Source organism: Eurosta solidaginis, chromosome 4 (genome assembly GCF_040869045.1).
Source record: "Eurosta solidaginis isolate ZX-2024a chromosome 4, ASM4086904v1, whole genome shotgun sequence".
Lineage (NCBI taxonomy): Eukaryota > Metazoa > Arthropoda > Insecta > Diptera > Tephritidae > Eurosta > Eurosta solidaginis.
In genome coordinates, this window is record NC_090322.1 from 201,627,494 (window position 1) to 201,655,314 (window position 27,821).

The 27,821-nt window shown below is 34.1% G+C and overlaps 1 protein-coding gene across 8 annotated transcripts in view; it reads left to right on the forward strand.

Moving 5' to 3' along the window:
• The window catches only part of LOC137250896 (frequenin-2), a 287,641-nt gene extending 260,075 nt beyond the window's left edge, over positions 1–27,566 (forward strand). For all 8 annotated transcript variants that reach the window (XM_067784578.1, XM_067784576.1, XM_067784580.1 and 5 more), the window contains 6 exons: positions 10,727–10,775; positions 16,531–16,620; positions 19,747–19,825; positions 21,700–21,788; positions 22,263–26,002; positions 26,035–27,566. In XM_067784578.1, the coding sequence (XP_067640679.1) occupies positions 10,727–10,775; positions 16,531–16,620; positions 19,747–19,825; positions 21,700–21,788; positions 22,263–22,430 (475 nt within the window). In that variant the 3' untranslated portion in view covers positions 22,431–26,002; positions 26,035–27,566. The remainder of the gene's footprint in view (positions 1–10,726; positions 10,776–16,530; positions 16,621–19,746; positions 19,826–21,699; positions 21,789–22,262; positions 26,003–26,034) is intronic.
• The last annotated feature ends 255 nt before the right edge of the window (positions 27,567–27,821 follow it).

The following is a 27,821-nucleotide window of genomic DNA, read 5'->3' on the forward strand; positions in this document are numbered from 1 at the left end:
ACAAAAAAAGAAAACTTTAAAAAGTTTTTTGTATTTTTTCCGAAAAGTACATTTAAAAACAAATTAAAAAAAAGATCCCAAACGGTCAATTTTTGAAAAATTTATAGCATTTTGAAAACAAAAACGGTGTTTTTTTAAAAATTCATTACTTTTTTTGATTTACATGAAAAAATTTGAAAAAATTCTGAAAAACGTCTTTCGTAAGCTAGAAAAAGAAGAAAAACTTTCAGCAAGTTCTAAGGGGGTCGGGTTCAAAATTGGTCAAATTGGGATGGAATACCCCATACACACCATCATTATCTCACAATGCTTGTATTCTACACGTCCCGAATGTGTTCGGCTACCATCAAAGGAACACACTCGAAAATACTGCTAGCCTGTCAAAACTGCCACGGGATGTCTTACTTTCTTATGTCTCCAATAGATTATCTACACAGTGAGCCGATAATATTTTCCGTATAGGAAAGAAATTAATTGCTGAACAAACCGCTATTCAATCAAAGTTCAAATAGGATTGTGTATAAGTACATGGTTTGGGTAAAGAAAGAAATTTGAATTTCTGTTCGTTGTTGTGTGTAGCAAAACAAAGTTTTTTAATGATTCAAGGGCATCATTACAATATCAAAAATCTATACAACTTATAGTTCGGATGAAAAAACAATCCTTATTTTAAAGCGAAACCATATCACATTAATTTGTTGAATAAGTTGCTCATTTTGCTGTTGTGACTTCACAATTTATGCAATCCATACTAAGTGACCAAGACTAAGCGAATCCTCCCACAACTGGACAGAAAAGGTATAAGAGTTATCAATTAGCATACAAAGGCAAACGGCTTCCTAATAAAATTTTAATTACCCGGCTTTTATACACAGCAGCTAACTCCTAATTGCGGATTTTTGAATTGAGCAAAAAAAAGTTAGTTAGAGGAAATTGCAAATTAGTAGGGTAACAATATGTAGTACATATTTAATCCTATTTAAGTTTTTATACGGAAGTTTGTCAACCAACTAGAAGATGAAAGCAAAGTATAAGTGTATAAGCAGACACAAATTAGGCAAATAAATTTTATGAATTTGTAGTGCAGTAATTAGGCACCTAAATATGCAAATATAAATGAATGAAGGTAGAAATAAAATAAAATATTTTTTGCAGATAAAAGTCTAAGAAATGAGTTAAAGATTTAGTTTTCTCTTCTATGTGCGGCTAAATAAACTTAAGTTCGGTAGAAAGTGAAAATTTTCAGAAATAATCAATTGCAGATTTCTGGAAATTATATAGAAAGATTTGGGTTCCATTTAAGTATAATTGAGAAAGTTCTACAGAATAATGTTTTCTTAATGAATAACAACTTCGATTTCAAATGGGAGATGAAACTTAGTCTTAATCCTGAAACTTTTTCCACAAAATCATGCAATTGAAGCCATAGTGATTGAGTTTTTGGGATATAAGTCTTGTACTTGCTAAGAACTAAGTAGCTCATCCGTAATGGAAATCATTTTAAATAACCATTTCGGACTTTCTGCATGTGATATAAAACGGAATATTTTTTGTGAAAGATGAAAAATATCCCAACAGGAGATAGACGATGCGTTCCACATCATGTATATTGGAACGATTTTCCGTCATCCCTTGTCAAACTTGGTTTCAAAACAAACCGGTTTCGGTGTTTTGCCATCATCAGTGTCAATTTTCGTTCTGATCTGTTGTTGTCGTTTGTCTTGTATTTATGGTTCGTTGGTACATGAGCAAGTATTGTCAAAATTAATACCGCTTGAACCGAGGATGGTTTTTACTGATCGATTTGTGTGGCTGGCTGAGGCAGGCAAAAGTCAGTAATTCTAGTCTTTTGACCTTAATTGTGGGTTTGTTGCTTTGATGCGTTTATTGTTTTGTCTTTATTTGTTGTTGTGTATTTGTCTGTTGTAGCTGTGTGGTTACTTTTTTTCTTGTAATCAAGTTTTAAAGGCTCAAAAAATTTTGTCAGAAATTGTGTTTATATGTTCGTTTACTATACTACCGTCTCGAATGTTTTCTGTTTGTGGATTTCCGTGTTTTCGAGTACGTTCAGACGTGTGTCTTTTGATTGTATGTGAAGGACCCCAACTGTTTTATTTTTTATTTAATATTTGGATTTCGTGTTTTTTTTTTTTTTTCTTTTAATCTGTAATATGTTCTCTGAACCATGTTCTTATTTGTCATCCTGTTTGTCCTATGTAACTGTGTTGGCATCACTTTTGTAGCACTTCGCTGTGGTGTGGTTCTACGGTACTTCGCCTACTATTCATTTTTTCTAGGCGGGCAGTGGTTTGGCAAACACTCCGAATATATTTCTGCCATAAAAAGCTTCTTAGTGTGAATTCATCTGCCGTTTGCAGCCGGCATAAAACATGTCCAGTCTATTTGTAGAGAAAAATTTTAAAAAGAGGAGCACGCCAAAAAGTAGAAGAAAAGCTCGGTCTAGATTTTCTTAGATGGAAAATTAAGCTAAATATGTATTTTTTTGTTCTTGAATTGGATAAGCCTTTGGGGTTTTCCATTCCTTGAAATAGTCTTATTTTTCTCAAAACTTTAACATCTTCCGTATTTTTAAATTCTGAGATAGGAGTGTTTCTGCACATTTTTAATAATATGGAATTCTGCAGCCGCGTTAGGAATTTATTTATTTCACAAGTCTCTTCGGCTTATACAGCGTTGTGAAAGATCAGCAAATAGTACGAGGTACTGCCATATCTTTCCTGCTTTTTCATTGACGTGACCTTCACAATTCAACTTGATGATTTTTGTCAAGAACTTTGGTTAAGGTCCATATCGGGTTGAAAATAAAAACATATCGCTTAAAACGACTGCAGCAGGAGATGTTATATTTCGTGCAATATATATTCTCTTTGTTTGAAGTTTATTGCGCAAAGGAGGGCAACAAATGACAACTGCAAGAAGTAGTTCGAAATACCTTAAAAGGCGTGAACAACAACATAAGCCGAAATATGTTGAGCAAGGTGATGGGTTATTTCTCCAGTTGACGCATACAATATTTTGCGTTTCGAAGCGTGTAAAATTGTCTCAGTAGTGTTCTTTACTATTAGCTTAAGCACTCATCATGAGATATGGCATTGAGAGCGTTTCTGCGGTATATCTCGTTTTTGTTTTGGTGTTGTCTCCTATTCTGCCAAATCTGTATAATTTGTACCTCTGGAAATAGTATTCTGTTGGGGTGGCATTAGGTCAACGACCTTAACATAAATTTATCTTATGAACACGTCAAATAGCCAAACTGTCAGTTGGTCTTATAAGCATTTTAAATGGCCATAAACTCAATCGACTTTATGACCTTTTTGTATTGTCTCCTATTCTGCCAAATCTGTATAATTTGTACCTCTGCAAATAGTATTCTGTTGGGGTGACATTACGTCAACGGCCTTAACACAAATTTATCTTATGAACACGTCAAATGGCCAAACTGTCAGTTGGTCTTATAAGCATTTTAAATGGCCATAAACTCATAAATGCTTTTTTGGGAATTTCTTTTTTGTATGACCATTTCGGAAAAAAGGCTATAACTATATTACTACTTAATTAAGAGCACAAAAAAAACGAAAAAACTTCGCAGAATGAATTAGGCGTAAAGATGAAATATATTTTCCTATTTTAAACAAATCCCCACATAATCTTTTTTTTATCAGATTGTCCACTGGAGTGAAAGCAGAATATAAGAAGTGTAGCGCCGCGGGCGTTGCGACGTTGCAACTGATTCACTGATCTTGTGGCCATTTGAAATGGTCATGGGGCCTGTAGACGTTACAGCCGTTGAACTTATACCACCCTTTCCTCTAGTTCTTCCTAAAAAATAAAAATTATAATGAGACTATTTATAAAATATAATGCGTACAGTATGGGAGTTCCGTAAATTTCAGAGAGCTTGAGAGACATGTAAAAATAGAATTAAAGTCAATTGAATTTAATTTAATCGTGAAAGCAACTTAAAGTTAGTGACATTAATTCACAACACGAAATATAATTAAAGTAATATCACTTTTCACGCCTTAAGGAAAATTGTGTAGGTAAAAAATTATTCCAAATATTTATATTTTCTTACGATACAATTCAAAATATTTTATCGTATTAGATGCTTTGATTATTTTTTAAGCGCAATAATTTTTATGTTATGTGTCAGAGTAGAAAACTTGGAATAAAAAAATAGCGGTAATTTTACCTCAGCAATTTTTTAATAGATTTTTAATATTGATAGAAATATTTTTTTATCCCAAAATTCATTTACAAAAGCTATTTTAAAAATTTTTTAGTCCATTTATATAAAGGTAGTCCTTAAAATTTTTTTATCATCTTTTCATTTTCAATTTTTTAGTACTGCCTACAAAAAGGCAATTGCAACTTTGATCAGTAATCTAAGTAATTCCTAAGTGAAAATTCTTATCTTTATTTATTTGTTCAAAATAGCTATCCGTTCTTTGGCGTTGCTCGCACGTACTACGTCTATATCTATATTCGGCAATGCTTGTGCTGCTATATCATTTTTGCTATTGATAGCGCCGTTTTTCGTTGCATATCTATTTGGAATGGATCCACTATCAAATCTTATTTGTATCTAATAAAAAGTCATATCGCAATTTAAAAATTTTTTTTTTTGATTGGACTTAACTTTTTTTATTTGTATAAGAAAAATATTTATGGACCGCACTGTACTATTTCAAATTGGCGTGAGAGCAATATTATAACTTGTTGAAATGCTTTTTGGATTTAACTTTTTTTTATATTTCATATATTTGAATATTTGTCTGGAAATGTTATGCCGTAGCCTAATGATAGAGCACTGGGCTCATAGCCTAGACAAACAGGGTTCGAATCATGCTGAAGCCAAATGTCATATTTAATTTTTTTTTAAGAATGGCAAATTTATCAATTAGAGCTTACGATTCCTTCTCGAACACAAGCGATATTTTCGAGACCCAAGAAATCGAGAACTCGACTTCTCGCGAGATTCTCGTGTCTCGAAGTACTCGTAAACCTCGCGAGCTTTTCGACATTTTCACTTAATCGCTGTATGGACAGTATTTATACACTTAGTTATTTTTACTTGTGACTTTTTTGTTGATTATATTGCTTCGATGACATTTAACTCAAAACATATTTATCTAATATATAAAATTCTTCTGTCACGGTGTTAGAGGCTTAACTCCTCCGAAACGGCTGAACCGATTCTCATGAAATTTTGTGCGCGGGTAGGTCTGAGAATCGGTCAACGTCTTCCGGCACCCGGGTACCCCTAGAATGTGCTTATACAATATGTTTATCAAATGAAAGCTGTAGATGAGTGCTATAGCACAGGATAATATTCATACAACTGGGAGGCTAGGGTCTCGAGATATAGCCCAAAACGTGGACGCGGATATACCTGGAATGTGTTTTTACATTATGGGTATCAAATTGAAGCTGTTGATATATGCTTTAGTATACATATCTCGGTCTCGAGTTATAGGCTGAAACATGGACCCGGATACACCTGGAATGTGTTTTTATATTATTGGTATCAAATTGAAGCTGTTGATGTGTGCTATAATACAGAGTAAGTTTTACACCGCTAAGTGACTAGGGTCTTGAGATATAGGCCAAAACGTGGACCCGGATACCCCTAGAATGTGTGTATATTATGAATATCAAATGAAAGCTGTTGATGAGAGCTCTAAAGTTCATTGTGATATTCGATTTAGTCGCATCAATCTGGCAAAACTGATAAATATGCATGCGAAGCCGAAATAAAGACAAGAATTAATAATACCCACATACCTATTTACATACGTCCTATTCGATTTGCCTGAAATTTCGTATAGAAATTTGCCTATATTAGTATTTACGATGCTTTTTTCCGGGAAATATACCAGAGACGGACTGGGACTGAGATTAGGACTAGGACTGGGACTGAGATTGAGACTCGGAATGGAACTGGAACAAAATACATACCACCCTCTGGGACTGGCAATAAGAGATGAAGAAGAAGGAGAAAAACTTGAGAGAAGAGAAAAGAGAGAAGAGACTGAGAAAGAGATAGAATGAGACGAAGATGGATATGAAGCGAAAAAGACGGAGGGAGGAGTGAGTAAAAAGATTAGGAAAAAGTGTAGAGGGGTATGGCAGATTTAGACGGAAAAAGCTTATTAAAATGTATGCAGATAGGCCAAATTTAGGGCAGAACAACGTCTGTCGGGTCTGCTAGTTATACATATAATTTTGTTAGCAATATTTTATTTTTCAACGAGACCTCAAGAACACGGCTTCTCGAGAGATTCTCGAATCTCAAATTACTCGTAATAATCGCGATATTCTCGACTTTCAATTCGGTGGCTGCATTGGCAATATTCTATAAATTTGGGGGTTTTTATTTGTGGTTTTGTGTACATTTTGGCTTGTGCTCCAGAAGAAATCGTAAGCTCTATATAAAATAGCCAATAGATCGATTAAGTTGAATGTCGAGAAGCTCGCGAGCCCTACGAGTAATTCAAGATTTGAGAATCTCGGGAACCTTACGAGTAAGTCGAGATAAGAGAATCTCGCAAGCCTTACGAGTAATTCGAGGCTCGTAAATCTCGCGAGAAGGCGAGACTCAAGAGAAATCTCTTCTCGAACATGTTCGAGAAATCTTAAGCTCTATTACCAATAGATAATTGATTTCTTACGCATACTTTGTTTGGATACCAGTTCAATACTGATTCATCATTCGTACAGCGATAGCATATATATATTTATTGATGGGACAGGATTTACAATTTTTATTTAATGTAGTATCAATAGTTACGGGTTATCGGGCGATAGATTTCCCTCCACGTTGTGAAAGTTGCTAACGCCTGAAAGGACTTGGGCTATGCGCGTCCTTTCAAACTTTCAGGTATATGCGACTTTCACGACGATTTTTGGCTGTGTAGATCGAATAGCTAACAAACGAAGTGGGATCTTAGAACGCCTGAAATGCCCACGAGGCTGTCCAAGGAGTTCTGGCAAACATTTTTGAATATAAAGATGTTGCATGCGCGAACTTCAGTGGAAAGCAGCGGAGCGTATCAAAATTCTAGTAGGTTACTTTCACCACACCAAAAACTTTAACACAATTTTTAACATAATTTAAGCACAGAAATACACTGATTGGAGTTTTAGTGAGTAAAGGTTAAAATTCTGAACACATTAGCTGAATAAAAAGTGTACAAATAATTATTAAATAACAACTACAGACAGTGGTAGTTTAACAAATTCTGCTGTGGTAAGTGGTGAATGTGACCTACTAGAATTTTGTGAAGCTTGCCTCACACGATTTTTCGTCTATGCAATGTCTCTATATTATACCATTTCGGTTCTGGCTTAACTCAGTAAGCATAACCATTTTGTGCAGGCAGATTAAGAAAATTTTAAAGTCTAGTAACATCATAATTTGTTTAGAGGATTACCTCTTGGCTGTGGTGCATGACCACCATTAATAGTTCATTCAACAGAACCCGTGATTCACACCAGTTGTCTAAATATCTCGATCCGTGCGCCACCTAGCGGATTTTTTTGAAAAAATATTGCATTATCACCGGGTTCTGACTTACGGCCCAAGCTTCATGTCTCTAGCTCATAAGGAAGTTACTCGAAAATCGATCGGAAGTTTCCTCCCGTTTATAAAGGATTTGCAGTTATCTTGACTAGCGCGCCACCTAGCGGAACATTGTTTTCCATAAGTCGTATTGTCACCAGGCCTCTAAATAAGTGCCAAGTTTCAAGTCTCTAGGTAACCGCGAAGTTAGTTAAAAATGGATTGAAAGATTCCCAAATTAAAATTTTTTTCTTACTATCTCGATCAGCGTGCCACCTAGCGAATGTTTTTTGATCAAATGTTGCATTGTCACCGGTTTCTGACCCACGGCCCAAGTTTCAAGTCTCTAGCTCACCGGCAAGTCACTCAAGAATCGATTGCAAGATTCCCCTCGTTTTTCAGGGATTTGTAGTTATCTCAATTAGCACGCCACCTAGCGGAACTTTTTCTTCTATAAGGTTTATTGTCACCAGGCCTCTAACTAAGTGCCAAGTTTCAAGTCTCTAGATAACCGGGAAGTTAGTTAAAAATGGATTGAAAGATTCCCAAATTAAAATTCATTTTCCTAATATCTCAATCCATGAGCCACCTAGCGGAATTTTTTGATAATATATTACTTTGTCACCGGGTTCTGACTTACGGCTCAAGTTTCATATCACCAGCTTACCGGGAAGTTACTCAAAATTCGATTGCAAGATTCCCTTCGTTTTTCAAGGATTTGTAGTTATCTCACTAAGTGTGCCACCTAGCGGAATTTTGTTTCCTGTAAATTATATTGTCACCAAGCCTGAACTGTGTGCCAAGTTTCAAGTCTCTAGGTCACCGGGAAGTTAGTTAAAAATGGATTGAAAGATTCCTAAATCAAAATTAATTTTCTTAATCTCTAGATCAATGCGCCACCTAGTGAAATTTTTTTGATCAAATATTGCATTGTCACAGGGTTCTGACTCATGGCCCAAGTTTCAAGTCTCTAGCTCAGCGAGAAGTTACTTAAAAATCGATTGCAAGATTCCCTGCGTTTTTTCAGGGATTCTCGTTTATCTCGATTCGTCGGCCACCTGGCGGCATTTTGTTTTCCACAAATTGTAGTGCCTTCGACTCGCAAACTATTTGCTAAGTTTCTAGTATCTGGATCACCGAGAAGTTAGTTAAAAGTCGACTGCAAAATTTCCATTTTAAAATTAATTTTCTTTATATCTCGATCCGTGCGATACCTAGCGGATTTTTTTCACTTGCATTGTAATGTCCCCCTGATCTGAACTATATTCAAAGTATCAAGTGTCTAGCACAACGGGAAGTTACCGAAGAACACTTTTCCGTGGGTCAAAAATTCGTATGGAAATGAGGACACAAACATGAAAGGGACTAAATATAAAGGTAGTAAAAAGGCCTTAAGTAAACAAATTTTTAATTACATTAAAAGCAATAAAGAATAGGAGCTCGGCCTTAAATCTCTTGGGTGGTTATAGACCTTTCATTTTTTTTTTAAAAGCAATAAAGTTCAATCGTCGCAGGAGTGCGAATTCGATTCCCTCACCCGAGAGAAAAGGCTTTAAAAAGATTCACAAATTATAATCGAAAAAACTGTCGCCTTGTCGATTCTGATGTCACATTGTTGCAATTTTTCCCAAGTTATTCAACAAATTGATTTTTAATATAGTCGATTTTTGTTATTGATATTAGAGAAAAAATACAAAGTTTACAAACGGCAGTGGTCACTAGGACATCTTCCTGAATTTAACTTCTATATCAGCTAGCTTTTCGGGAGCTGAATATTATTATAAAAGTGAACAGCGGAAGCATTTGCTTATAAAGCACTGCTAATAAAAAATCCAACGTTACTAAGCTGTTGAAAGCGCGTCTATAACTATTCCACACAATTAGAATTAAAACAAGTAAAGGTGTTTAAGTTCGGGTGTAACCGAACATTATATACTCAGCGTGAGCTTCAATTGTACATTTAGAAAATAAAATTCTTTTGATACAAAGCTCTTTTTCGCTAAGATATAGCTTATTATTTTCGTCTACGACCCTTTTAAAAGTCTTTTATATAAAAATGGGCGTGGTCTTTAACCTAGCTTGTCCACTTTTTCTAGCAATATTTCTTGCTAAAGGGAAAATTTGTGTACCCAATTTTATTAAGATCCGTTAATTTTTCTTCGAGTCATGGCTCCCGAAACATAGAAAATTGCTTAGTAATAAAGGGGCGGTGCCACGCCCATTTTTTAAATTTGAAGTTTTTCCTATTTATTGTTATAAATCCACTTATTCGGCCTAGACCCTTTTAAAAATCTTTTATATAAAAGTGGGCATTGTCCTTAACCGATTTCGTTAATTTTTCTTCAAAGCATTCCTTATAGTAAGGGCCGAATTTTGTTACGATAGGTTTAACGATTTTTGATTTATGATTAATAATATTTGTAAAATTGATTTTATCACAAGTGGGCGGTGCCACGCCCATTTTAAAAAAATTGTATGAGGAGTCTCGGATTTTTTATGTTTTCCAAATTGTGATATATATAAATAGTGGGTGTGGTTATCATCTGATTTCCCTTATTTTCATCACCAATCTATTTTGGGTCCAGATAAGCTCATGCACCAAATTTGGTGAAGATATCTCAATATTTACTCAAGTTATCGTGTTAACGGACAGACGGACGGACGGACGGACAGACATGGCTCAATAAAATTTTTTTCGATACTGATGATTTTGATATATGGAAGTCTATATCTATCTCGTTTCCTTTATACCTGTACAACCAACCGTTATCTAATCAAAGTTAATAGAGTTAATAGAGAAGCACGATGAGTATAAAAAGTAGTATGTACCTAATGGTGTATAGAGGAATAGGAACAAAAAGGCAATACTTAGAGACCAGTTGCAAAGCGAGAAGAGGGACATTCATATGAAGTATGAATATTGGAAATTTCTATTTCTTCTTATTTTTCTCTAATATCAACAACAAAAATTATTTATCTAATTTGACGCTTATACTTTTGACATTATTGCGCGTCACCGAGAAATATATTAGAAGCAGGTTTAGGAAAAATTTTTAAAAATTAACTATAGACATTATTGTTAAGAAAAATGTGTTAACCAAAACTCACCAGCCACTTCCTTTTATTTTCATTTTTCTTTTAAAGGCACAAAGGCTTCCTAAAAGACTGTCCGAATGGCCTGCTGACGGAACAAGTAAGTAAAAAAATTAAACATAATAATATTATATGCAGGACAAAATTCTAAAAAACCAAATATCAAACTTGTGCCTCATTTCCCTCTCAACCTTTAAACACATAGCCAGCTGAAACAATCAACTTAACAGTTAGCTATGTATAAAGCTGACAAAGTAAAAATCAACAAAAGTGAGTAAAGAAATAAGTACATAAATAAAATGAACGTTAAATTGTTGTAGCTAACAATAAACCATAACGAACAATTTTCATTTGTCACACAAAACTCTTTCCTGGAAAAAAAACTTGCGTTAAAGAATGTGAGAGAAGAAAACAAAATACTGAATGTCATTAGCCGGCTAACTGTTTTGTTGTGCTGTTATATATTTTTTACCACTCTATGTATTAAACTTCTTTAGCAGTAAAAATTTGGTTCATACAATAAAAAATAGATATAGTGCATATAAATGTATTAGGGATGACGATGATCGGGATTGTTTGGCTCTCGGTATATTCGAGATCTGAAAATGCAACCACGGTATCCCGGGATTGTACCGAAACCACACATGCGTTATAGCAGCTCATGTTTTTCATTTCAAAAACAAAAAAAATACAAATAAATAAGTTTAGTAATAAATAATTTAAAAAAAAATCCCCAAGTTAACGGTTTTATTTGTCTGATCAATGCCCTAGATTGGCGACGAGTGTGATGACTAGTACATAGGACTAACTAATTATTTTATATCTTTTAATATTATTATTACTTAATGTAAGTATTGTTTCGAATAAAACCGTTTAACTAAACATTTTTTTTATCTAACTATTTTATGTCATATGTCGCTTTCTATTCATGTATGTATTATGTGTTGCAAATATGAGCCAAATCGGACCACAAGCAATTTTTTGAAATATGTATTTTGATCCATGCGCCACTTATCGGAGTTTTTTTCTTATTATTGCATTGTCATCGGGTTCTGAACTATATTCCACGTTTCACAAAATTCGTAAACAAATCTCGATACACATAGTAAGGCTAAGTAAAACAGTTTCATCTTCACCATGAAACATAAATTTAGACGGTTTCTCAGAAAAAAGAAAGGATTTTCAAGTGATGCTTTCAGGTATAACGCCGATCTTAAAAAAAAAATCTAAAAGTGACATAACCTCAAATTTAACAAAAAAAAAGGCATTTTTTACGTACCTAGGTTCGAATACCTCAAAAATTCGAAATTCTGGGACTGTTTTGACTGATGATTTTGATTTCCCACATCGAAACCTTCGATAAGGTAAAATCATGTTTCTGGGAACAAAATGTATTTTGAGTTTTTTTTCGGCCTGTGATTTAACAGAAAAAGAAAAAAAAAATAATTCGATAATCTGACTTAAGATTTAGGTTCTGTGGAATAAAGATCTTCAAAAATCATTGGCAAAAATCTCTCTACGGATAGTTTTTCCCTATTGATGCTTGTTTTGTTCTTCAAAAGAAAAATTTGAGGAAAAAATTTTAATTTTTTAATGCATACTAAAATGATGTTTTCGGCAATCCCGGTATTAAATTCACACAACCCCGGGATTTATAAAACTTAAAATAACGGCGGTCTCCGAATCCCGACGAATTATTATCGCCAAGTCACGGCTTCGTTGCGGTTTGTAATAGACGGGTTACAGATAAGTTATCGATTTTATAGTAAAGTTTTATCAGTATCTGTTCCATACGAGTTATCGATAACACACCAGTAACAAATTTGTAGCACTCTGATAAAAAATTTAAAACATTTTGATAACAAATCGATAATTTTTCGATAAAAACCCGATATCTTTTTAATAACAAATCTATAGCACGTCGATAATACGTTGATAAATTTTTGTTAGCTTAATAATCACTTTTCGATTAACAATCCGTAACTTTTCTAGGCGGCCAACGCGATGGCAAAGTAACAAAAAAATTTTTTTGAAAAAGTCTTTCCAAGTTAAAAAAAAGTTTTCTAATCGGGGTCTCCTCTCGGAAGTGCTTTGGCAAACACTCCAAGCAAGTATATATCTGCCATGAAACGTTTCTCGATGAAAGTACATCTGCCTTGCAGATGCTGTTCGGGGTCGGCACAAAACATATTGACCCGCCAATTTTTAGGGAAAATTAAAAAAAGAGCATGACGCAAATTGGAAGAGAAGGTCGGCCTAAATCTCCTCGGAGCTCAATTGCGTCAAGTATTTATTTATTTTATTTTTAACCTGGCAGGTTTGTCTGCAATGCAGTTTTCCCCGATGTCCCTGCGTGTCTTTTGTTAAGGTTAGGTTTAACTGTGCCGACATGTGAGGACCTCACATAGACTGAATGAGTCCTTACTGTTAAGGTTAAAAACTAAAAAAAGAAAATGTTTACAATTTGTTCCATACCACCAGTGCTATGCTCCTTAAGCACTTTTTTATCTTCAGCTCCTAATATCGCGGCTGTGCAATCGATAGTTCAGCAAACGCCTACTTGTGATATTTTATCCCCACAAAAACGTATGTTCCACTACCATTTGACCAATCATAATTCGTAGTTATATGCCCTCCTTTCCGACAATTTTTGTTTCTTATAATAAAAAGATACGAGCCGGACCCGTGCGCATCTTTTGCGCAACAAATATGAAAGTCTCATATCAAATATCTACAGAAATCAGCTATTCTATCAATCAAACATCTATAAACTTACATTCGCTTGCGCTGCCATCTAGCGAATGCTAGCAACTGCCGGTAATGCAGTGTTAGTTCTAATTAAATATTCACAATAGCGCCATAGCACAAATAGATTACTTTGTTTGCTCACAAACTTTTATTTTTAACAAATTATTTTAATAAAATATAGTTAAAAAACGAAAGAAATACGACCAATAATGCCCAAATCTCGCTAATAGCACGAATCGCCATCTTTTCAAACAAAACTTTATTTATAGATTTGGATTCCAAATCACAGCGAAAAAGGGACCTGCACATAAAAACAGCAATTAGAAAAAATGTATAAGATTTATTTTTATAATTTAGACAGATACATTCAATTTTGGGAGTTTATCAAAATTAGTCGATGAATATTCCATATGAAAGCGGACGCGTGATATTAAACCAATAGCGTCTACTGTTGCATATATGTACACTTAAACTACACTACAAAGGCACAGTGATTATATTGAAATTTTTCTTTGTTGGTTTATATAACAAAATATACTCTCTCCGGTGATTTAATACTTGAAATTTTGTTCGATGGTAGCATACAACACGATGAAAATGCAAGACGGAAAAATGTAGGCCCCTTTATGTAATAAACTTCATTGTCTGCTGACGTCAAAAATTAAATAAAAAAATTTTACTAACTAACTATATATTTCCCACTACTACCATATGTACTTGATTTTATTTGTGTTTGCTTACGACAAGCAACTTGAGCAATAATACATACAATTTCAACAACAAACCAAAATAAAATAATAACAATAAAAAGCAAACAACATGGCGCCAGACTTTTGTTAACTTACATACATGTTTTATGTAAATATATATTTACGTATTTTCCTTTCGGGTTTAGCACAATCGGCGGCGTGGTATGATGGTAGCGTACTCGCTTACCACACCGAAGGTCCTGCGTTCAAGCAGAGAAGCAACTACAAAACACTTTAGATAAGTTTTTATACTCAGCTGAGCAGAGCTCACAGAGTATATTAATTTTGTTCGCATAACGGTAATCCATAACGGCATAAACTAATCGAGATAGATATAGACTTCTATATATCAAAATGATCTGGGCGAAAAAAGAAATTCATTAAGCCATGTCCGTCCATCCGTCCGTCCGTAAACACGATAACTTGAGTAAATTTTGAGGTATCTTAATGAAATTTGGTACGTAAGTTCCTGTGCACTCATCTCAGATCGATATTTAAAATGAACGAAATCGGACGATATCGTCGCCCACTTTTTCGATATCGAAAATTTCGAAAAACGGAAAAAGTGCGATAATTAATTACCAAAGACGGATAAAGCGATGAAACTTGGTAGGTGGGTTGACCTTATGACGCAGAATAGAAAATTGGTAAAATTTTGGACAATGGGCGTGGCACCGCCCACTTTTAAAAGAAGGTAATTTAAAAGTTTTGCAAGCTGTAATTTGGCAGTCGTTGAAGATATCGTATGAAATTTGGCAGGAACGTTACTACTATTACTATATATGTGCTAAACAAAAATGAGCAAAATCGGATGAAGAACACGCCCACTTTTAAAAAAAATTTAAGTCAAATTTTAACAAAAAATTTATTATCTTTACAGTATATAAGTAAATGATGTCAACATTCAACCCCAGTAATGATATGGTGCAACAAAATACAAAATAAAAGAATATTTCAAAATGGGCGCGGCACCGCCCGTTTTCATTCAATTCATCTTGAATACTTTTAATGTCATAAGTCGACCAGAAATTTAACAATTCTTGTGAAATTTGGCATAGGCATAGATTCTATGACGATAACTGTTTTCTGTGAAAAAGGCGAAATCGTTTGAAGCCACGCCCAGATTTTACACACAGTCGACCGTCCGTCCTTCCACTCGGCCGTTAAGACGATAACTTGAGTAAAAATCGATATATCTTTACTAAACTTAGTTCACGTACTTATCTGAGCTCACTTTATCTTTGTATTAAAAATGGGCGAAATCCGACTATGACCATGACCACTTTCTCGCCATCGAAAATTTCGAAAAATGAAAAAAATGCCATAATTCTATACCAAATGCGAAAAAAGGGATGAAACATGGTTATTGGATTGGTTTTTTGACGATAAATATACCTTTGGAAAAAAATTTTCTAAAATGGGTGTGACACCTATAATATTAAGTAGAAGAAAATGAGAAAGTTCTGCAGGGCGAAATCGAAAGCCTTTGGAATCCTGGCAGGAATACTGTTTGTGGTATTACATATATAAATAAATTAGTGGTACCCGACAGATGATGTTCTGGGTCACCCTGGTCCACATTTTGATCGATATCTCGAAAACGCCTTCACATATACAACTAAGGGCCACTCCCTTTTAAAACTCTAATTAATACCTTTAATCTGATACCCATATCGTACAAACAAGTTCTAGAGTCACCCCTGGTCCACCTTTATGGCGATATCTCGAAAAGGCGTCCGCCTATAGAACTATGGCAAACTCCCTTCTAAAATATTCTTTAGTACCTTCCGTTTGACACCCATGTCATACAAACATATTCGAGGTTTACCCTAGGTTCATTTTCTTACATGGTTATTTTCCCTTCTTTTGTCTCCACAGCTCTCAGCTGAGTAAGTAATCTTCGGTTACACCCGAACTTAGCCTTCTTTACTTGTTTGAATAAGCAGGGCAAACACGCCGAGTGTATTTCAGCCTGAAAATTGTATCAGCTAAAATTCGTCTCCCGCGCAGATGACGTAAGGAATCGGCATAAGACGCCACGATCCCGTTTCTAAAATTCCGGTAAAAAGTGGAATATTAGCACGGTGCAAATTAGAAGAGAAGCTCGGCCTAAATCTCGCTGCGCCAAGTATTTTTTATTTTTTCGTATAACACAGTTTCTTTTTACCCACCCACACATACATTTACAGACTTTTTCCCATTCTTACTATGACTTGAGAGTTACACAATAAGCAATGTCCTCATGTTCTACCAACTTGTAATTGCGATGGTTTTATTGCAATTGTTTCTGCTGTAATTTGTTTGAATTTTGTATTTATGTTTTTTAACATATTTTTATAACATTTTCATTTTTTACAGGGTTTTATTAAAATATACAAACAATTCTTCCCACAAGGAGATCCCAGTAAATTTGCTACGCTGGTATTTCGCGTATTCGATGAGAATGAGGTAAGTAAAGCATTAATATACACACATACACATACATACATATATTATAATTAAAAGTGTAAGAGGGGTAAATTTTAATGATTAGTATGATTCGTCATCAGATTCGTACTCTACACAAAATGTCATACGATAAATGAAAAAACGGCGTCCGCACTGTGCCTGCTTCATCACAAACCGATGAGCCGTCGCACGGTGGGGTATTTGATTAATGCAGCTGGACAAAAGTCGATTTTTCAAAATATTCCATTTTTTTTTTTAATATACTCCCTGGCATTCCTAGATGTCCACTGAATAGTATACATACCCCAAAACCCATCTGCAACTTCAACGGAGATAACCGTGCACATCTAGATTTGTATAAAACTTGTGTGCAGTTCGACGTACTTTTGGATTAAAAAGCAATATACCAAACTAACCTAAATAATTGTTCCTTGTTTAATCTTAATCATTTTCTTTTAGCACAGGTAAATGTGTTTTTATTACTTCATATGTTAGATTTTTCATACCGAAAGTTTTATCATATCATGTGAGTAATTTTTTGGCAATACATAAGCTTGTGTTCAATAACAAAAACGGCTGCGCATACCCGCGGTTTTTTGAGTGGTGATCAATTTTGTAAGAAACTGATACCCTTATTGAACAAAGGTGGCAACCTTGTGAAAACATCTTCAGGGGCAAAACCTAGGTGAAAAGTATTAAAATGTAGTACTATATCGATTTACCAAATTTGATTCAAATCGATTAAGTCGTTTCGGAGATGGTAGTGGATATACAAAGAAATATAAAAAAGAAGGTGAGATGGCAACCCTAAGTGGCAACCCTTATTAAAAATGCCAATAGAAATGCGGAGTAAAATACTTTTCCTTTGATACCCATATTGACATATTTCAATTAATGCCAAAAAAATGATCACGGGTCCATCCAAACCGGTCCCGATCCATAGTAATTCTGCACGGAACACCGCGAATTTACTGTCAAATATTTCCTTTCAAAACAATGAAGTGAGACAACCACTTTTTGAAAAGAAATAACTGGGGTTTTAATTTTGGTCAGCTAGATTGATCAAATACCCCACCGTGCGTCGTTGACAAATCGATAACACGCCGATTACAAATTGATAACACTGCAATAGAAGTTCGACAACTTTTACATAACAAATGGAACACTTTTTCATAAAAGATTCATAACGATAACAAATCGATAACTTCTCGATAGCAAATTTATTAATATACCGATTAGTTTTCGATAATTAATTGACATTTTTTCAATGCTAAATCGATAACGAATCGATAACTTTTCTTAACAAAGCAATAACTGCTCCGTAACCAATCGAATCTTGTAGGAATATTCTCTGAGTAATTCCTAGAGAAAATGTTGCTAGACGTGCAATGATGAGAAAATACGGAGCAGTGTCACTTTTTCCATTCTTCCAAGTGCTCGTTGCTCTAATTCGCAGGGTTGTCCTAACGTTTTTGAATTTTTGTGACCGTTTGAGCTTCGTGGCCTTGTAAGTGCGGGCTACCAAACCAGAACATCATGCAGTGGAATTGGGCATTCAATAGCTGTGTAGATCCGCTGTTCCCAATTGGAAGAAATACCTAACGAGACACCAACTGCTCTTTTAGAGAAGTACAATGCTCATGTTGCTTTCTTTATCTGATCTGTTATAATTTCATTCCAAATTATTTTCCTTGCTTTCGTCACCTACCTTTAGTTCTGCTTTCTTTACACGATCTGTTATACTGCCACTTCAGATTAGTTTCCTTCTTTTTGCACCAAACTTCGGGTTATAATATTTGACGTTTCGTAGCGTCTAGTGCAGAGAACTAGTTCAGTCGCGAACTTCTTGTCCAGTTACATGTTGCTAATAATGCCGCACAGGTTGGTGTTGGTGCAAAGTGTGACAGAGAAGTCTAAATTGTACCTCGCATTATCATAGATTTCTAATTTTTAAAGCAACTCCGTTCAACCTATGCATTTGAATTAACATTAGGTTATTAACCATGAAAATTCACAAATTCCTCAAAATAGATTTGGAATCGCTTTTTTTTGTAGATTACGCAGTTTCTACGCTGTGCGACAAAATTTTTTGAAAAAGCCATGGTCTACAACTTTGTAATAAACGAAATACGCTGTAAAGCCTCAGAAAGTGGGATTTTCACAGAAGATTGTTTTTGTGACATTTAAACTTGATTAACAAAAACTGGCACACCGATTGAACAAACGAATAAACGCATAAGAAACAAAAAATAAGAGTTTTAGTTTTTGGAGTCTCCTAACTAACTAACGTTTTATTGTCCGATAATATTTCTCCGTGCTATGTAACTACTCTCCCAGAAGAAAGAGATATTTATCATATTGTAGCTTCTGCATATAAAAAATTTGTTTATCATTTTGTCTCTTCCTTCTTCTCCTCATGTTCGAACTCTGTCTCTTCCGTGTATTCCTTTCGCATTTACTAATTTCTTTTTTATACTCCCATTTTATTTCCTCTCCCCCAAACTCCTTCTATTTTTCTCCATCTCCCTATTTTGTTTCCCCTGCTTCCTATCTTTCACTCACATTCCCTTCATTTTTATCTTGATTTCCTACTCTCGCTCTACTTCTGAACTACAACACCTTTTTAAAGACCTCTTAAGCGCATCTAATTTGCTACCCACATTAGGAAAACAAATTCTGGAGTCACCGTGATTCACACTTTGGTCTATATCTCAAATAGAGGGTCCCAAATATTAAGCTTATCGCATAATTGGAGCCCCTGCAACAAATCTGAAGCAAATCGCTCCATAAATTGTTTTTTTTTTTTTTTTGAATAGGTCAACCCTTGGTTTGCTTCCAAAAAAAAAAAAGAAAGAAAGCATGCTCGGTGCAGTCGTTTAGGAGGAGTTTAATCACAGAGACACGTATAAAAGAATTATGTATTTTAAGATATAACGAAAGCATCGAAAATATGGGAAGGTTGGAAAATCGTATATTCCGAAGTATTTTTGGTGCAAAAAAGATCTAACTTTTAAATTGATTCCCACTAAACTCAATACTTATGTTATCAATACTTTTAAATTTTGACTCCTTTATTAACACACTTGTGTTTTCTTTTTTTTTTTGACATACTCATTTATTATTCAGGATGGTGCGATTGAGTTTGAAGAGTTTATTAGAGCGCTATCGATTACATCACGTGGTAATCTGGACGAAAAGCTGCAATGTAAGTAAACCAAATAATTAATGAATTAAGTTGTAAAAACGCATCAAATATTTTTTGCTTGATATTTGTTAACTGAACGCTCCCAGCAGGTTCCCAACTACTATCATCTGTTTATTTCCTTTGAAAAAAAGCAAACTTTGTTTTGTATGGCAATGGCGGAAAACAAGTCAAGGCTTCTAATAATTTTATAATTTTATATTTAAAATATTGTTTTATTTAAAATATTCACTTTCTACGCTGCTCTCTGCCCACATTGTCATTAAGTTTGGAGCCATTCGTGAAGAATGCTGTGAACTTGCGATATGGATTGGGGATGGCATCCCATTTGTGTCATTCTGGTATTCTGATAGACAATTTCTTGTCAAGTAGAAGGGTCGAAGTAGTATAATCTAATGGACGAGAACTTTTCAGGATAGTTCCCATATTAGTGGTATGGCCAAATTTGATTTCGCTCTAAGGCAGGACGGCCTTAATTTTGCCAATGGCTGCTTTAGTGACATAAAGGGCAGTTGTAGCCTTTCTGGATCTATTTTAGACATGCTGTTTAAAGTTCAATTAACTATATAAAATAAATCCAATGTATATAACCGCAGGTGAGAGTTCAAGCCTTACCTCGCGTTGTTGCGGTGTTTTTAAAGGGAGTATTTTATAGCGTCTGGTGAATAGAATTATTTCAGTCGTCGCAGTATTCACTTTGAGACCGCTTACTCCAGTCCTCAAGTATGATTAATCTGGTCTGCAGTAGCTCGCCTAGGGGCTTAAAGATGTTTATCGGTTGCTGCTAGAGCAATGTCATCGGCGTATGTCGTCCGGTACTTTCTAACTTATATGAGAATGTATACACCGTTAGGTTCCACAGCAAAGGGGTCAATCAAGCTCCTTGAGAAATGCCATTAGACGCGTGCCTTATTATGAAGGAGATTGAAGGAGATAGATATTAAATAATAGTTCTATTCGTTAGCAGTTATTCCACGAATTTCATAAGTGGCAGGTGAAACCCCATGTGTAATAAGGAGTCGATAACGGCTTACGGATAAACATTGTTAAACGCTCACTCTATATCTAGAAAGATGCCAAGCGTGACATCCTTAAAGGCAATCCCTTTCCCAATCTTACTGGTGATAACAGGGAGTGCTTATCTAGGGATAGCAATGTTTGGGTAGTTGATAGGAGGGTATCCGGCTGTTGGTGGTTCCTGTAGACAGCCAGAAAAGTTCGTGTCTACTAAAACCTTCAACATTTCGCCGCTGGATGACCTCCGTACACCGTTGGGTTGCTATATTCAAATCGATGCGGATGGGTTCTTCCAAAGGATCTTTTGTTGGCTATTGGCAAGCTTCGCTTGATTAAAAAATTGTCTGCTGTTCTTTCTGAGCGAGATAATATCGGCGTTCAAACATTGTTGTATCCACTCCCGACTCACAGAGCCATGTAATGCTGTATTTTGTGCCTTTTGTCCAGTTTCCTGTCCAAGGAAGAAGTGAATACAGGAAGAACAGCGGCTACTTTGATTTCTACCGATGGGTATTACTTACCTACGGAATCTTACTCATTTTCTAAATACATATTCGCTTCATCAGCTCTAAGTTGTAAACGAAATCTACCATAAGAAGCGTTGACATTTAAAAAGCTCGCTTTGAAAGTGAGCTAGTCTGGTCGTCTTCTGTTTCTGTAATCTGCGAGGATATTCCCTTAAAGCCATCTCAGTTAACAATAAATAATGCTATGCTTATTTCCAGGTCAGCGTAGTATAAAGCAGACCCTACCACGGTATGCATGTGTGGCAGAATTTCCCCTGGAGTTCAGTGGGGTTTACATTTTGACTTAACTTCCTAGACTTAAAATCATCATTGCTATTTTTAATTTTATTTTAGGGGCATTCCGATTGTACGATGTGGACAATGATGGCTACATAACGAGAGAGGAAATGTACAACATAGTGGATGCAATATACCAAATGGTGGCAAGTACAATATTTTATTTGGATTTTATTTTATTATTTGTACGTCTTTATTATTTGGAAACAGTAAAAAAAAAAAAAAAAAAAAAAACCATTTTGCATGAACAATTTCGATAGCTGAGCGGAATATCAGCTTTCTGGGCTAACGTTCCGTAAACTCCAACCCTCATAAAACTTTTGAATAATGGCCTATTTCAAAAACGTTATATCTCAGATCAAATTCCATACATTTTGGCATTAGCCGGCGCGTTTTTAACAAAAATTCTAAGAGAGAGCATTTTGAAACAAATCCTGATATATGGCGTTATTCAAACGTTTTCAGTGGTAAAGCGTTTTCGAAACGGCAACCGAGCCCTTCTACATGATTTTTCACACAGCAGCCAATATGATCATAGCTTTGTAGTTTGCTATATGCATAAAATAATTTATTTCATTTCTTATTATTTTTCATATTCCTTTTATGCTCTGCCCAAACAGGGTCAACAACCGCAAGCTGAAGAAGAGAATACACCACAAAAGCGAGTCGATAAAATATTCGATCAAATGGATAAAAATCATGATGATCGTTTAACGCTAGATGAATTTCGTGAGGGTAGTAAAGCTGATCCACGTATAGTGCAGGCGTTAAGTTTAGGTGGTGATTAACCAAAAGAGACTTAATTTAGTTCGTAAATAGTTTAAACGAGCAGCCAAACGAACGAATAAGAGGAAATTGCATACAAAAAAAGATATATATAAAAATATATAAAAAAAAATACTAAAAAATAAATAAAACTAGTCTAAATAAAGTGAATTAATAAATATGACAATGAAAGGAAAACATTTATGTTTAATCAATAAACAAAACAAAAAAATACGAGAAAAATAGGAAAAATAAACTTTTGCAATATTTTAAAAGCTTGAGAAAAATTGTTATAAGCAAGTGCGAAAAAATAAATAAAACTCATATAAACATAAATACACGTACAGCTATACAAACGTACATGGACACTGTAGGTTAATATACAGACATACCATACACCAAATTGCATATTTACTAACGTTTGGTAGTCGATGCACATAACAAACTCACAAACACATGCAATTGTATATATATTTCATACGTAAGTAGATAAACATACATACGCTAGGAAGTTAGCAAAAGCGGTAGAAAAGCTTCAACAAATTTAATCAATACAACATAGTTCAAAATGAAAAAAAAAAAGAAACAAAAAACTAAAATCATAAAACATTAAGGACAAGTATTTCAAGCGCGTTGAATAAAAAAATTTAAACAAAGCAATTTTTTTCATATGATATAGTAATCTATACAGTAACCATCGTATACAATCTCTTATATAAGCTTGAAAAAAACGTGTTTTATCTCGCTTAAGCCTAGAAAGATGACGTTATTTTTTTACCCTAGAAAGATAACGTACGTCTGAGAGACGTGTGCAAGTTTAATGACCCTAAAGATATAAATGGTTTTTTTTTTATCATTTTCTTGATATATATTCACTTGTTTTAAATGTTTTTTAAAGAAAAATGTTGTTTTTTTAAATATATTAAAAATTAAGTTTGACTTATCTTGGACTTGTCCTTACAAAAATCAGTTTTTTTTCGAAGGACCTCAGTTCATAGCAAAAAAATTTAAAAAAAATACCTATTTTTGCACTTCAATTGAATGAATTAACTGCTTTAAACTATACTTAAAAAAATATTAGCTAAAATTACCATTTTCGGCAAAAATTACATATAAAATTAGTCATGTCATGTAGTCACGTAAAAGATAACGATACGTCTCTTAGACGTTTTTTTTTTTTTAAACAATCATATATATCTCAGCAAACAAAAAAGTTCCTACTGAAAAACATCCATCACTGGCAAGCTGGTAACGGTAGCTGCGAAAACTGAGAATGAGAATGTTCTCTCTTTACGATTGTGGGAGACTGAGAGCAAAATTAAAATGACGTACGTCTCACAAACCTACGTTATCTCACTAGGGTTAAAATAAACCCCTAAGAAAAAGATTCTTTAAAAACGTTTCTAAGCCACGCTTAATTACTGCAACGCTGCATAAATTAACTCGAAAGAAATTTCAAGTTTGATTCAACCAAAAACTAAACATTCTCAGTGTATAAATCTTAGCAATGATAGATTTACTTAACCGTTCGTTGACTCAATATTTGTTTTTTTTTTTTACCTGTTGGAGAGGCACGTTTCGAAATGTTCCTAATTTTTTGAAACTGTTTTTATTTTCAAATCTACATACATATATGAGCCCTTTATTTTGAAAATGGTATAAGTCATTTCCAACTCATGGTCTTAAACGCATTTTTATTTCTGAATGAACGCATATATAGATAGTTCTACAATTATATACTAATAATAAGAATTGCATCTTTTGGTTATTGGACTCTAACAAACGGGGGGGCGAGGAGAGATACCAACAAATTACAGCTGATCTTAAACGACATAAAATGTCTTATACCACTTTTAAAATAAAGGGCTCATATATATGTATACATCTGTGTATGTTTATAGGTATAGACTGGGCTGCGTCCTAAACGGATCAACTGATTACAGATAAATTGGAAACGTTCACTAGAAATTATTTCGATATATAAAATGGGCTTCGCACCTCCCATATAAATGGAATTTTTGATACTGCATAACTCTGGAAGTATTCATTCAATGACCTTCAAATTCAGTAAAAAGTTATATGAGGTCAATCCCTTTCACCACCATGAAAACGTAAGGTAAGGCAGAAGGGGCGTAGCACCTCCCATACAAATGGAATATTTTATACAGCATATCTCTTGATTTAGTAATGTAGAATAATTAAAATTGGCAAGAAGCTATATGACATTTAGTCCCACCAAGCACCAGTAAAATGTGGAATTGGGAAAAAGGAGGCGTGGTACCATACCAACAAATGAGATTTTTCAAAACTATGGCTGACGTATAAACTTAATTTAGTTTAACAGCTATGTTGGGTTTGGCTGTTATTCCTTTTGGACGTTTTGTAATGTACCGCCGTTAAAAACTATATTAACAACCTGTTCAACATCGAATGTCGAAGCACTGTGGGGAAAACACTAAGACTATCTGTGAAGATTGCAGCAAACAATAATGCGGCACTGGTGTGCTCCATGCAGATATACAATGAAGCATAAATCGATATAGAAAATAAGTGAATATCAATCAATATCAAATCTCTGGAGCACTTGGGATTAGATTCTCCAATTCGAAACAAAATCGATTAAGCGAACAAAGATATATTCCGGGAGATGAATTATAGTATTTTTTGATGGACCTGGAGGAACGGAAAAACATTCCTGCTAAATTTGACATTTGTTGATGTAGGATCAAAGAGAGAAATCACTGTGGCAGTTGCTTACTCAGGAATCGCGGCTACTCTTTTGTGTGATATACGTACAGCTCACTCCGCATTTAAAATACCACTGCCTCTGCAAAAATCTGATACACCGATATGAAAAAATAAGCAAAAACTCTGGGCAAAGTGAGATTTCGAAGACATCTAAGTGGTGTGGGCTAAGTGCACCATGACTCGCAACAGTCGCTAGAATCTTTAGATATAACCCTTAAGGACTTGAGTGGTAGTGATCATCCTATTAGCTGGTGCTTTTCTCTAACTTTCTGGAGATTTTTGACAAATCCTGCCAATTATTCCGCAAGGAATACCCACAAATGAAGTGAATGCTTGCTTAAATACGTTATTTATATGGCATTTCGTACAAAAATTAACTCTTAACTAAATATGAAAACCCCTTTGGGGCGAAAACACTTAAGCGGAAGTTTTTACTAAAACCCTTCTTCAAATCGGTAAAGGCAAATTCCTTTATATTTACAACCAGATTTCATTTATTTTCCTCAAAATTTGAGCGAACCTAGGACATCACCTAATGCTTCAATAGCTAATGTTTTTCTAAGTATTAAACCTAATTATACAACCTATAAATGGCGCCGAGATAGAGCGATTTCGGCACCTAAAAATGAGGATGTTAATATCACCAATGCCAAAATCCAGGAAAAACTACCAGGGACCGATATAACTTATCAATCTATTGACACAGTCGCGAAAGATTCCCAAACAGTGCATTATCCGGATGATGCACTTCTTAACTCCTTGGAGTCAATAATTCCTCCCAATAGAACGATTAACGAACGGTTAAGGTTTTATGCATGTAAATTTGATATACTAACATAAATTTAAGGCATAAATTTAAGGCATATATTTAAATTTAAGGCATTCATAATATTTGAAGCAATAAAACGCTCAAAATGAAAAAATTCAAATAAAAAATTCTTACGAAAATATAAAAGGGTCGAATACAATGGTGCGTGCCAAAGGAAAAAATTTAAAAAAAAATTTAACTGTCTATTCAAAAAACGATTTTTAAATTTAAAATCAAAATATTACAATCAAAGCAATCATTAATCTACTACATTTAAGTGCTTACTAAATTTATAGCGAATATTATAGAAAAACTCCCACAATATTAGAAAAATTTAAATAAGTTTGCTTAATCATTGAAAATAATTAGAAATACTGAAATACTTTGTATAAGAGCTGCGAGTAGAACCAAAAATCATAAATTTAATCCAGACCTGTTAAATAATGATGAAAATTTTTAATGATTATTGATTATATTGTGAGGTTTTTAGACAATTGATTAGTGATTTTTGCCATTATTTAAGTCGTTTTAATTATTATTAATTTATTTATTTTACACAATAATTAACTTACTAATTATTTTCAATTGTAATACGGATAAAGTTACTCGATTATTTTACTTAATGCTGTTTAATTTGAAAAAAAAAAAAAAATGATATAATTATTTTATTAATGTCATTAAATTTTGATTATTTATGCATAGTGCATTAGTTTCAGTCATTTGGTAACTACTTTCGATATTTTCTGTTTCGTATTATTAATGAAGAAGAATAAATTTAATTTAATGTTATAATTGTTTGTATATTACATATTTTTATTAATTATTTCTAATTATTTTTTTTTTAGAAGCCAATAATCATGATTATTTTTATATCATTAATTGATCGGTCTTGCGAAAAAAATATCAATAAAATAAAAAAAGCAAAGAAAATAACGATTATTAAGGTTGATCAAAATTTAGCAAATCTGGATTTACACTGAAATTGAAAATTCATAGTAAATCACAAAATATCAAATCATTGGAGAGCAAGCCTTTAAATAATTAAATTAATCCCATTAACTAATAGGCAATCATATGATTACACAAAAATTTCGTTAATCGAATACACGAATAGTTCGAATATTTTACCAGTCCTAGCACAACTTTCGTTAGAGATCTGAGTACCGTTATATTTGGGCTAGGCGTTTAGGACCAATTATGCTTGCACAACATAGCACGGCGCAGCAACATTGTTCTCACAAATAATATCTGATTGAGTGTACTTGATTAGGCTATGCAGTGCATTGCATTGGTCGACAACAGAAGGCAAAGGTTTATCGAGAACTCTTGAGATTCGCTACTTTATGTATTGCTTTTTCATGCTATGCTATGCAAGTATAACTGGATATTGTGGGTCTCAACTTCGTTTATCTGGATTGTTGATTGAACTCGTTACTGAACAACGCTATGTAGATATTAAAAAACTTTCAACTGCAAAAAGAAATTGGAAAATTTACAACAATAACAAAATGTATGTCACATAAAATGTTTATCCTTATGAAAAACACCAATTTGAAATTTCTAGCGTTTGATTAAATAATATTTAACCAAATATTATAAAAAATATGTTTTCATTTATTTTGAAATAAAATGGCATATGGGGTATTCGAAAGTGACGGGTGGGAAATTTTTACTCAACTTTGACTAAAATTTTGAGTAGCTTCTCTGGAGTCTGTAATTTTAACGGAAAAATAAAAATTTCTAGGAATGGCAGGTGATACTACGAAAACACAAGGCTATATCAGCGGTTTTGTTTTTCACTTTCCATTTTAAGTCAAACTACAATTATGTTTCCAAATCCACTGTATCCTACATTTTA